This window comes from Eucyclogobius newberryi, unplaced genomic scaffold (genome assembly GCF_026437365.1).
Source record: "Eucyclogobius newberryi isolate DKJ021-1_F unplaced genomic scaffold, fEucNew1.0.hap1 SCAF_18, whole genome shotgun sequence".
NCBI lineage: Eukaryota > Metazoa > Chordata > Actinopteri > Gobiiformes > Gobiidae > Eucyclogobius > Eucyclogobius newberryi.
In genome coordinates, this window is record NW_027315812.1 from 2,691,452 (window position 1) to 2,703,969 (window position 12,518).

The window sequence follows — 12,518 nt, forward strand, 5'->3', positions numbered from 1 at the left end:
CAGGGTCAAATGCCTCTGTATTCAGGGTCAAATGCCTCTGTGTTCAGGGTCAAATGCCTCTGTATTCAGGGTCAGACGCCTCTGTATTCAGAGTCAAAAGCCTCTGTGTTCAGGGTCAAATGCCTCTGTATTCAGGGTCAAATGCCTCTGTGTTCAGGGTCAAATGCCTCTGTATTCAGGGTCAGACGCCTCTGTGTTCAGAGTCAAAAGCCTCTGTGTTCAGGGTCGAATGCCTCTGTATTCAGGGTCAAACGCCTCTGTTCAGGGTCAAATGCCTCTGTGTTCAGGGTCAAACGCCTCTGTGTTCTGGGTCAAACGCGTCTGTTTTCAGGGTCAAACGCCTCTGTGTTCAGGGTCAAACACCTCTGTGTTCAGGGTCAAATGCCTCTGTGTTCAGGGTCAGACACCTCTGTGTTCAGGGTCAAATGCCTCTGTATTCAGGGTCAAATGCCTCTGTGTTCAGGGTCAAATGCCTCTGTATTCAGGGTCAGACGCCTCTGTGTTCAGAGTCAAAAGCCTCTGTGTTCAGGGTCAAATGCCTCTGTGTTCAGGGTCAAACGCCTCTGTTCAGGGTCAAATGCCTCTGTGTTCAGGGTCAAACGCCTCTGTGTTCTGGGTCAAACGCGTCTGTTTTCAGGGTCAAACGCCTCTGTGTTCAGGGTCAAACACCTCTGTGTTCAGGGTCAAATGCCTCTGTGTTCAGGGTCAGACACCTCTGTGTTCAGGGTCAAATGCCTCTGTATTCAGGGTCAAATGCCTCTGTGTTCAGGGTCAAATGCCTCTGTATTCAGGGTCAGACGCCTCTGTGTTCAGAGTCAAAAGCCTCTGTGTTCAGGGTCAAATGCCTCTGTGTTCAGGGTCAAACGCCTCTGTTCAGGGTCAAATGCCTCTGTGTTCAGGGTCAAACGCCTCTGTGTTCTGGGTCAAACGCGTCTGTTTTCAGGGTCAAACGCCTCTGTGTTCAGGGTCAAACGCCTCTGTGTTCAGGGTCAAATGCTTCTGTGTTCAGGGTCAAATGCCTCTGTATTCAGGGTCAGACGCCTCTGTGTTCAGAGTCAAATGCCTCTGTATTCAGGGTCAAATGCCTCTGTGTTCAGTGTCAAATGCCTTTGTGTTCAGGGTCAAATTCCTCTGTGTTCAGGGTCAAACGCCTCTGTGTTCAGGGTCAAATGCTTCTGTGTTCAGGGTCAAATGCCTCTGTGTTCAGGGTCAAATGCCTCTGTATTCAGGGTCAAATGCCTCTGTGTTCAGTGTCAAATGCCTTTGTGTTCAGGGTCAAATTCCTCTGTGTTCAGGGTCAAACGCCTCTGTGTTCAGGGTCAAATGCCTTTGTGTCCAGGGTCAAATTCCTCTGTGTTCAGGGTCAAACGCCTTTGTGTTCAGGGTCAAATGCCTTTGTGTTCAGGGTCAAATTCCTCTGTGTTCAGGGTCAAACGCCTCTGTGTTCAGGGTCAGACACCTCTGTGTTCAGGGTCAAATGCCTCTGTATTCAGGGTCAAATGCCTCTGTGTTCAGGGTCAAATGCCTCTGTATTCAGGGTCAGACGCCTCTGTGTTCAGAGTCAAAAGCCTCTGTGTTCAGGGTCAAATGCCTCTGTGTTCAGGGTCAAACGCCTCTGTTCAGGGTCAAACGCCTCTGTGTTCAGGGTCAAACGCCTCTGTGTTCTGGGTCAAACGCGTCTGTTTTCAGGGTCAAACGCCTCTGTGTTCAGGGTCAAACACCTCTGTGTTCAGGGTCAAATGCCTCTGTGTTCAGGGTCAGACACCTCTGTGTTCAGGGTCAAATGCCTCTGTGTTCAGGGTCAAATGCCTCTGTATTCAGGGTCAGACGCCTCTGTGTTCAGAGTCAAAAGCCTCTGTGTTCAGGGTCAAATGCCTCTGTGTTCAGGGTCAAACGCCTCTGTTCAGGGTCAAATGCCTCTGTGTTCAGGGTCAAACGCCTCTGTGTTCTGGGTCAAACGCGTCTGTTTTCAGGGTCAAACGCCTCTGTGTTCAGGGTCAAACGCCTCTGTGTTCAGGGTCAAATGCTTCTGTGTTCAGGGTCAAATGCCTCTGTATTCAGGGTCAGACGCCTCTGTGTTCAGAGTCAAATGCCTCTGTATTCAGGGTCAAATGCCTCTGTGTTCAGTGTCAAATGCCTTTGTGTTCAGGGTCAAATTCCTCTGTGTTCAGGGTCAAACGCCTCTCTGTTCAGGGTCAAATGCCTTTGTGTCCAGGGTTACTTGGGGAAGCTGGACGCGGAGTCTCACCTCAGTAAGACCCTGAGCTTCTCGTCGGCGACACTTCCTGTCACGTTCCAGCGCTCGGTGGAGAGTTACTTGGACAAACGCGTGGGCGCCACCTACGGGCCGCCGGCCGGGCGCAGCATGAGCGTGTTCATCGATGACATCAACATGCCCGTCATCAACGAGTGGGGCGACCAGGTGACCCAACGCTGAACCCTCAGAGTCGTGCGAGGGGTTAATGCTCACCAGCTGTTACCTAGCAACCAGACTGTAAACAAACTCCACATAAATGACACAACAGTTCTGACCTGACACAATAACACCATGAAACACCTTTATTTAGTCCAACCATGTGTCGCACACTGATGACATCACACCGATGACATCACACTGATGACATCACACTGATGACATCACAGAGGGATTCAGCTCATTTTAACTCTTGTTTTTCTAACTTTCTTCACAAACTGCGACTTAACGGAAGTAAAACTATGATACATATTTAGCACAGATGCCCTCCCGCCACACTGAGTGAGACCGCCCCTTCTCACACTGACTCCTCCTCTTCCTGTCAGATCACCAATGAGCTGGTGCGTCAGCTGATGGAGCAGGGAGGCTTCTACAGTCTGGAGCGTCCCGGAGAGTTCATCCATGTGGTCGACGTTCAGGTCTGTGAACACGCCTCTGATGGAGGTCGAGAGCAGGGACAGAATCCAGACATTTGTGACTCTGGTGTAATGCCTCATGTGTCCAGGAGGGGGACTCACTCTCTTGTGCTTTCAGCTGGTGTAATGCCTCATGTGTCCAGGAGGGGGACTCACTCTCTTGTGCTTTCAGCTGGTGTAATGCCTCATGTGTCCAGGAGGGGGACTCACTCTCTTGTGCTTTCAGCTGGTGTAATGCCTCATGTGTCCAGGAGGGGGACTCACTCTCTTGTGCTTTCAGCTGGTGGCGGCCATGATTCACCCGGGCGGCGGCAGGAACGACGTCCCGCAGCGTCTGAAGAGACACTTCTCCATCTTTAACTGCACGCTGCCGTCCAACGCCTCCATCGACCGCATCTTCAGCGCCCTGGCACGCGGGCACTTCTGCCCAGAGCGAGGCTTCAGCGCCGGGGTGTGTGCGCTGGCCGCCGCCCTGGTGCCCACCACCAGGCGGGTGTGGCAGGCCGTCAAAGCCAAGGTCAGAGCCGCCGAAGCGCCAAACTGTCAGGTTTATTAGAGAAATGTCTCCGTCAGTTAAAGACGTCCAACTCTGTTCTTCCAGATGCTTCCGTCACCTGCCAAATTCCACTACATCTTCAACCTGAGGGACCTGAGCCGAATCTGGCAGGTACAGGCTAAACCAGACCAAACCAGACCAAACCAGATTAAGCCAGACCAAACCAGACCAACCCAGATCAAACCCAGACAAACCAGACCATGCCAGGCCAAACCAGGCCAAAAACAAACCAGGCCAAACCAGGCCAAAACAAACCAGACCAAACCAGGCCAAACCAGGCCAAAACAAACCAGACCAAACCAGGACAAACCAGACCATGCCAGACCAAAACAGGCCAAAACAGACCAAGCCAAACCAGACCATACCAGGTCAAACTAGACCAAACCAGGCCAAAACAGACCAGGCCAAATCAGACCAAACCAGTCTATACCAGGTCAAACGAGACCAAACAAGACCAAACCAGGCCAAAACAGACCAAACCAGGCCAAACCAGCTAAACCCTCCTCTTGTGTCTTCAGGGCATCCTGACGGTTCAGTCGGAGGTTTGTGTCGATGAGGAGCTTCTCTCGGCTCTTTTCCACCACGAAGTTTCTAGAGTCATCGCCGACAGATTCACCGACCAATCAGACAGGGACGCCTTCAGTGACATCATCAGCAAGGTCAGAGTCCCACCCACGACCTCAGAGTCCCACCCACGACCTCAGAGTCCCACCCACAACCTCAAAGTCCCACCCAAAACCTCAGAGTCCCACCCACAACCTCAGAGTCTGAGTCCCACCCACAACCTCAGAGTCCCACCCACGACCTCAGAGTCTCAGAGTCCCACCCACGACCTCAGAGTCCCACCCACAACCTCAGAGTCCCACCCACAACCTCAGAGTCTCAGAGTCCCACCCACGACCTCAGAGTCTCTGAGTCCCACCCACAACCTCAGAGTCCCACCCACGACCTCAGAGTCTCAGAGTCCCACCCACAACCTCAGAGTCCCACCCACGACCTCAGAGTCTCAGAGTCCCACCCACGACCTCAGAGTCTCAGAGTCCCACCCACAACCTCAGAGTCTGAGTCCCACCCACAACCTCAGAGTCCCACCCACAACCTCAGAGTCTCAGAGTCCCACCCACAACCTCAGAGTCTGAGTCCCACCCACAACCTCAGAGTCCCACCCACAACCTCAGAGTCTGAGTCCCACCCACAACCTCAGAGTCCCACCCACAACCTCAGAGTCTGAGTCCCACCCACAACCTCAGAGTCCCACCCACAACCTCAGAGTCCCACCCACAACCTCAGAGTCTCAGAGTCCCACCCACGACCTCAGAGTCTCAGAGTCCCACCCACAACCTCAGAGTCCCACCCACAGCCTCAGAGTCTGAGTCCCACCCACAACCTCAGACTCCCACCCACGACCTCAGAGTCTCAGAGTCCCACCCACGACCTCAGAGTCTCAGAGTCCCACCCACGACCTCAGAGTCTCTGAGTCCCACCCACAACCTCAGAGTCCCACCCACGACCTCAGAGTCTCAGAGTCCCACCCACGACCTCAGAGTCTGAGTCCCACCCACAACCTCAGAGTCCCACCCACAACCTCAGAGTCTCAGAGTCCCACCCACGACCTCAGAGTCTGAGTCCCACCCACAACCTCAGAGTCCCACCCACAACCTCAGAGTCTCAGAGTCCCACCCACAACCTCAGAGTCAGAGTCCCACCCACAGCCTCAGAGTCCCACCCACAACCTCAGAGTCCCACCCACAACCTCAGAGTCTGAGTCCCACCCACAACCTCAGAGTCCCACCCACAACCTCAGAGTCCCACCCACAACCTCAGAGTCTCAGAGTCCCACCCACGACCTCAGAGTCTCAGAGTCCCACCCACAACCTCAGAGTCAGAGTCCCACCCACAGCCTCAGAGTCCCACCCACAACCTCAGAGTCCCACCCACAACCTCAGAGTCTGAGTCCCACCCACAACCTCAGAGTCCCACCCACAACCTCAGAGTCCCACCCACAACCTCAGAGTCTGAGTCCCACCCACAACCTCAGAGTCCCACCCACAACCTCAAAGTCCCACCCACAACCTCAGAGTCCCACCCACGACCTCAGAGTCCCACACTCGTGATAACCTGTGTGTTGTTGTTGTTGTTGTTGTTGTTGTTGTTGTTGTCAGATCACCGCTGAGGATCATGGGACGTCTCTCACGGAGCACGCTCAGTGGAGCAGCAGCTTCGTGGACTTCCTGCGCGAGGCTCCAGAGGCGACGGGCGACGAGCCGGACGACAAGGAACAGGAGGAGCCAAAAGTAACAAAACACTAAACCAGGACTAAACCAGGACTAAACCAGGACTAAACCAGAATTAAACCAGGACTAAACCAGGTCTAAACCAGGTCTTAACCAGGTCTAAACCAGGTCTAAACCAGGACTAAACCAGAATTAAACCAGGTCTAAACCTGATCTAAACCAGGACTAAACCAGGACTAAACCAAAATTAAACCAGGTCTAAACCAGGTCTAAACCAGGACTAAACCAGGACTAAACCAGGACTAAACCAGGACTAAACCAGGTCTTAACCAGGTCTAAACCAGGACTAAACCAGAATTAAACCAGGACTAAACCAGGACTAAACCAGAATTAAACCAGGACTAAACCAGGACTAAACCAGGACTAAACCAGGTCTAAACCTGATCTAAACCAGGACTAAACCAAAATTAAACCAGGTCTAAACCAGGACTAAACCAGGACTAAACCAGGACTAAACCAGGTCTAAACCAGGACTAAACCAGAACTAAACCAGAACTAAACCAGGTCTAAACCAGAATTAAACCAGGACTAAACCAGGTCTAAACCAGGTCTTAACCAGGTCTAAACCAGGACTAAACCAGAATTAAACCAGGTCTAAACCTGATCTAAACCAGGACTAAACCAGGACTAAACCAAAATTAAACCAGGTCTAAACCAGGTCTAAACCAGGACTAAACCAGGACTAAACCAGGACTAAACCAGGACTAAACCAGGTCTTAACCAGGTCTAAACCAGGACTAAACCAGGACTAAACCAGGACTAAACCAGGTCTAAACCAGGACTAAACCAGAACTAAACCAGAACTAAACCAGGACTAAACCAGAATTAAACCAGGACTAAACCAGGTCTAAACCAGGTCTTAACCAGGTCTAAACCAGGACTAAACCAGAATTAAACCAGGTCTAAACCTGATCTAAACCAGGACTAAACCAGGACTAAACCAAAATTAAACCAGGTCTAAACCAGGTCTAAACCAGGACTAAACCAGGACTAAACCAGGACTAAACCAGGACTAAACCAGGTCTTAACCAGGTCTAAACCAGGACTAAACCAGAATTAAACCAGGACTAAACCAGGACTAAACCAGAATTAAACCAGGACTAAACCAGGACTAAACCAGGACTAAACCAGGTCTAAACCTGATCTAAACCAGGACTAAACCAAAATTAAACCAGGTCTAAACCAGGACTAAACCAGGACTAAACCAGGACTAAACCAGGTCTAAACCAGGACTAAACCAGAACTAAACCAGAACTAAACCAGGTCTAAACCAGGTCTAAACCAGGACTAAACCAGAACTAAACCTGTCCTAAAACAGTCTTCAGTCAGGTTCAGGAACAATAAAGTTCTGTGTGTGATTGACAGCTGTATGAGCCTGTCCCGTCGCTGGAGGCTTTGGCCGAGCGCCTAGCGTTCTTTCAGCTTCAGTACAATGAGGCGGTGAGGGGCGGAGCCATGGACCTCGTCTTCTTCAAGGTATCAACAACAACAAACAACAAAAACGTGACAAACAAACGGCAACAATTCTTTAAAAAGTCACTTAAATGTGATTAATGGCAACTTACAGTGACAACACGCAACTGAGAGACTATTTGCACAAAAATGTGACCCAAAAAATGCCAATAGAGTAACAAAAAGCAACAAAAAATTGACAAAAAGCGACAAAAACTTTCTCTTCATCTCTCCAAACTCGGACTCAATCTCGTGCTAAAGCTCCTCGTTTCCACTGATGCTAACGACTATGTGGAGCCTTAGCAACACAAAGCTAGCGTAGCACGTTAGCAACAGCTGTTTCCTGTTTATGGCACTCGCTTTGTCAAGAGCCACAATCTGATATTTCCAGCTCATAAAGCGTCTGACGTTAGCATTAGCATTAGCATGACATAAAGAGAGGCTCAAACGCCCCTCACACACACACTAGCTTTAGACACGCCCCTCACACACACTAGCTTTAGACACGCCCCTCACACACACTAGCTTTAGCCACGCCCCTCACACGCACTAGCTTTAGACACGCCCCTCACACACACTAGCTTTAGCCACGCCCCTCACACGCACTAGCTTTAGCCACGCCCCTCACACACACTAGCTTTAGACACGCCCCTCACACACACTAGCTTTAGACACGCCCCTCACACACACTAGCTTTAGCCACGCCCCTCACACGCACTAGCTTTAGACACGCCCCTCACACACACACTAGCTTTAGCCACGCCCCTCACACACACTAGCTTTAGCCACGCCCCTCACACACACACTAGCTTTAGCCACGCCCCTCACACACACACTAGCTTTAGCCACGCCCCTCACACACACTAGCTTTAGCCACGCCCCTCACACACACGCTAGCTTTAGCCACGCTCCTCACACACACACTAGCTTTAGCCACACCCCTCACACACATTAGCTTTAACCCCTCAGGAGTGACTAAACGTCTCTTTCAAAGTGTGATTCCGTGTGTCTGACATGTCCTCGCAGGACGCGATGGTGCACCTGATGCGCGTGTCCCGGGTCCTTAACACGCCGCGGGGGAACGCACTGCTCGTGGGCGTCGGCGGCTCGGGGAAGCAGAGTCTGACACGCCTCGCCTCCTTCATCGCCGGGTACCAGACCTTCCAGATCACGCTGACCAGGTACAGGACCAGAGTGCCGTGACCCCCGTGACCCCCATGTCAGAGGAGGACGGGAGGGTTAAATGCACTCTCTGTCCCCTCCTCAGGTCGTACGGCTGCTCTAACTTCCTGGACGACCTGCGGGCGCTGTACAGACTGAGCGGGCAGCAGGGCGTGGGCGTCACCTTCCTCTTCACCGACAACGACATCAAGGACGAGGCGTTTCTCGGTCTGAACCAAACTCTTACATGAAGTGACCCCAGGAGTGACCCCAGGAGTGACCCCGGGAGTGACCCCAGGAGTGACCCCAGGAGTGACCCCAGGAGTGACCCCGGGAGTGACCCCGGGAGTGACCCCGGGAGTGACCCCAGGAGTGACTTCAGGAGTGACCTCAAGAGTGACCCCAGGAGTGACCCAGGAGTGACCCAGGAGTGACCCCGGGAGTGACCCCGGGAGTGACCCCAGGAGTGACTTCAGGAGTGACCTCAAGAGTGACCCCAGGAGTGACCCCAGGAGTGACTTCAGGAGTGACCTCAAGAGTGACCCCAGGAGTGACCCAGGAGTGACCCAGGAGTGACCCCGGGAGTGACCCCGGGAGTGACCCCAGGAGTGACTTCAGGAGTGACCTCAAGAGTGACCCTGAAAGTGACCCCAGGAGTGACCCCAGGAGTGACCCCAGGAGTGACCCCGGGAGTGACCCCAGGAGTGACTTCAGGAGTGACCTCAAGAGTGACCCCAGGAGTGACCCTGAAAGTGACCCCGGGAGTGACCCCAGGAGTGACCCCAGGAGTGACCCCGGGAGTGACCCCAGGAGTAACCCCGGGAGTGACCCCAGGGGTGACCTCAAAAGTGACCCCAGGAGTGACCCCAGGAGTGACCCCAGGAGTGACCCTGAAAGTGACCCCGGGAGTGACCCCAGGAGTGACCTCAAAAGTGACCCCAGGAGTGACCCCGGGAGTGACCCCAGGAGTGACTCCAGGAGTGACCCTAGGAGTGACCCCAGGAGTGACTTCAGGAGTGACCCCAGGAGTGACTTCAGGAGTGACCCCAGGAGTGACCCCAGGAGCGACTTCAGGAGTGACCCCAGGAGTGACCCCAGGAGTGACCCCAGGAGCGACTTCAGGAGTGACCTCAGGAGTGACCCCAGGAGTGACTTAAGGAGTGACCTCAGGAGCGACTTCAGGAGTGACCCCAGGAGTGACTTCAGGAGTGACCCCAGGAGCGACTTCAGGAGTGACCCCAGGAGTGACCCCAGGAGCGACTTCAGGAGTGACTTCAGGAGTGACCCCAGGAGTGACTTCAGGAGTGACCCCAGGAGTGACCCCAGGAGCGACTTCAGGAGTGACCTCAGGAGTGACTTCAGGAGTGACCCCAGGAGCGACTTCAGGAGCGACTTCAGGAGTGACCTCAGGAGTGACTTCAGGAGTGACCTCAGGAGTGACTTCAGGACTTCAGGAGTGACCCCAGGAGTGACTTCAGGAGTGACCCCAGGAGTGACCCCAGGAGTGACCCCAGGAGCGACCCCAGGAGCGACCCCACGAGTGACCCCAGGAGTGACCCCAGGAGTGACCCCAGGAGTGACTTCAGGAGTGACCTCAGGAGTGACCCCAGGAGCGACTTCAGGAGTGACCCCAGGAGTGACCTCAGGAGTGTCCCCGGGAGTGACCCCAGGAGTGACTTCAGGAGTGACCCCAGGAGTGACCCCAGGAGTGACCCCAGGAGCGACTTCAGGAGCGACTTCAGGAGTGACCTCAGGAGTGACTTCAGGAGTGACCTCAGGAGTGACTTCAGGACTTCAGGAGTGACCCCAGGAGTGACTTCAGGAGTGACCCCAGGAGTGACCCCAGGAGTGACCCCAGGAGCGACCCCAGGAGCGACCCCACGAGTGACCCCAGGAGTGACCCCAGGAGTGACTTCAGGAGTGACCCTAAGAGTGACCCCAGGAGTGACTTCAGGAGTGACCTCAGGAGTGACCCCAGGAGCGACTTCAGGAGTGACCCCAGGAGTGACCTCAGGAGTGTCCCCGGGAGTGACCGCGGGAGTGACCTCAGGAGTGACCCTGGGACTGACCCCCGGAGTGACCTCAGGAGTGACCCTAAGAGTGACCTCAGGAGTGTCCCCGGGATTGACCCCGGGAGTTACCCCGGGAGTGACCCCCGGAGTGACCCCAGGAGTGACCCTAAGAGTGACCCCAGGAGTGACTTCAGGAGTGACTTCAGGAGTGACCCCAGGAGTGACTTCAGGACTGACCTCAGGAGTGTCCCCGGGAGTGACCCCGGGAGTGACCTGAGGAGTGACCCTGGGACTGACCTCCGGAGTGACCCCAGGAGTGACCCTAAGAGTGACCTCAGGAGTGTCCCCGGGATTGACCCCGGGATTGACCCCGGGAGTGACCCCGGGAGTTACCCCGGGAGTGACCCCCGGAGTGACCCCAGGAGTGACCCTAGGAGTGACCTCAGGAGTGACCTCAGGAGTAGCCGCACAGAGTGACCTGGTTTGACTTTGTTCTTCAGAGTTCATGAATAACGTTTTGGCGAGTGGCGAAGTGTCCAACCTTTTCCCTCGGGACGAGCTCGATGACATCACTCAGGACCTGATCCCGGCCATGAAGAGACACGCCCCCAAACGACCTCCGACCCCCGAGAACCTCTACGACTACTTCCTGTCCCGAGTGCGAGCCAATCTCCACGTGGTTCTGTGCTTCTCCCCCATCGGAGACAAGTTCAGGTCCAGAGCTCTGAAGGTGAACCAGGACCAGAACCAAGACCAGAACCAGGACCAGAACCAGAACCAAGACCAGGACCAAGACCAGAACCAGGACCAGAACCAAGACCAGAACCAGGACCTGGACCAAGACCAGAACCAGGACCAGGACCAGAACCAGAACCAGAACCAGAACCAGAACCAGAACCAAGACCAGGACCAAGACCAGAACCAGGACCAGGACCAGAACCAGGACCAGAACCAAGACCAGGACCAAGACCAGAACCAGGACCAGGACCAGAACCAAGACCAGAACCAGGACCAGAACCAAGACCAGAACCAAGACCAGAACCAGGACCAGAACCAGAACCAAGACCAGGACCAAGACCAGAACCAGGACCAGGACCAGGACCAGGACCAGGACCAAGACCAGAACCAGGACCAGGACCAGGACCAGGACCAGGACCAAGACCAAGACCAAGACCAAGACCAAGACCAAGACCAAGACCAAGACCAAGACCAAGACCAAGACCAAGACCAAGACCAAGACCAAGACCAAGACCAAGACCAAGGGGGCCGGGGCCGGGGCCGGGACCAGGACCAGACAGTAGTAGCTTAAAACTGGTCTTAAACTGGACTTGAATTGGACTTGAAGTAGACTTAAACTGGACTAAGCCCTGTGTAAATCAGGCCCTAAAGCCGGTCTAACCCAGGTTCTGGTCCTCAGTTCCCGGGCCTGATCTCGGGCTGCACCGTGGACTGGTTCCAGCGTTGGCCCAAAGACGCTCTGGCAGCCGTGTCGCATCACTTCCTGTCTGAGTATTCTGAGCTGCGCTGCCCCCCGGAGGTCAAAGAGAGCGTGGTCCTGTCCATGGGGAGCTTCCAGGTCTGAAGATGTGTCTCTGATGAACACGTCTGCACGGGGAGGGCATCTGACATCTTTGTTCCTCTGCCGCAGGACGTGGTGGCAGAGAAATGTTCCCAATACTTCGAGCGTTTCCGGCGCCAGACGTTCGTCACGCCGCGCTCCTTCCTCTCCTTCATCAACAGCTACAAACTCATCTACTCCGAGAAGATGGGCCACGTGGGAACTCTGGCCCAGCGCATGCAAACCGGTCCGACCCATAATACACATGCGAACCGGTCCGACCCATAATACACATGCGAACCGGTCCGACCCATAATACACATGCGAACCGGTCCGACCCATAATACACATGCGAACCGGTCCGACCCATAATACACATGCGAACCGGTCCGACCCATAATACACATGCGAACCGGTCCGACCCATAATACACATGCGAACCGGTCCGACCCATAATACACATGCGAACCGGTCCGACCCATAATACACATGCGAACCGGTCCGACCCATAATACACATGCGAACCGGTCCGACCCATAATACACACGCGAACCGGTCCGACCCATAATACACACGTAAACTGGTCCGACCCATAA

The 12,518-nt window shown here is 54.2% G+C and overlaps 1 protein-coding gene across 1 annotated transcript in view; it reads left to right on the forward strand.

Annotated features, from left to right (window-relative positions):
- Nucleotides 1-12,518, forward strand: part of dnah5l (dynein, axonemal, heavy chain 5 like) — a 314,079-nt gene that overhangs the window by 56,049 nt on the left and 245,512 nt on the right. Inside the window, exons 33-44 of the mRNA XM_072451290.1 lie at nucleotides 2,216-2,422; nucleotides 2,800-2,892; nucleotides 3,170-3,406; nucleotides 3,491-3,556; nucleotides 3,964-4,104; nucleotides 5,608-5,739; nucleotides 7,105-7,215; nucleotides 8,218-8,372; nucleotides 8,459-8,580; nucleotides 10,865-11,094; nucleotides 11,782-11,940; nucleotides 12,013-12,169. Coding sequence (XP_072307391.1) covers nucleotides 2,216-2,422; nucleotides 2,800-2,892; nucleotides 3,170-3,406; nucleotides 3,491-3,556; nucleotides 3,964-4,104; nucleotides 5,608-5,739; nucleotides 7,105-7,215; nucleotides 8,218-8,372; nucleotides 8,459-8,580; nucleotides 10,865-11,094; nucleotides 11,782-11,940; nucleotides 12,013-12,169 — 1,810 coding nt within the window. The remainder of the gene's footprint in view (nucleotides 1-2,215; nucleotides 2,423-2,799; nucleotides 2,893-3,169; nucleotides 3,407-3,490; nucleotides 3,557-3,963; nucleotides 4,105-5,607; nucleotides 5,740-7,104; nucleotides 7,216-8,217; nucleotides 8,373-8,458; nucleotides 8,581-10,864; nucleotides 11,095-11,781; nucleotides 11,941-12,012; nucleotides 12,170-12,518) is intronic.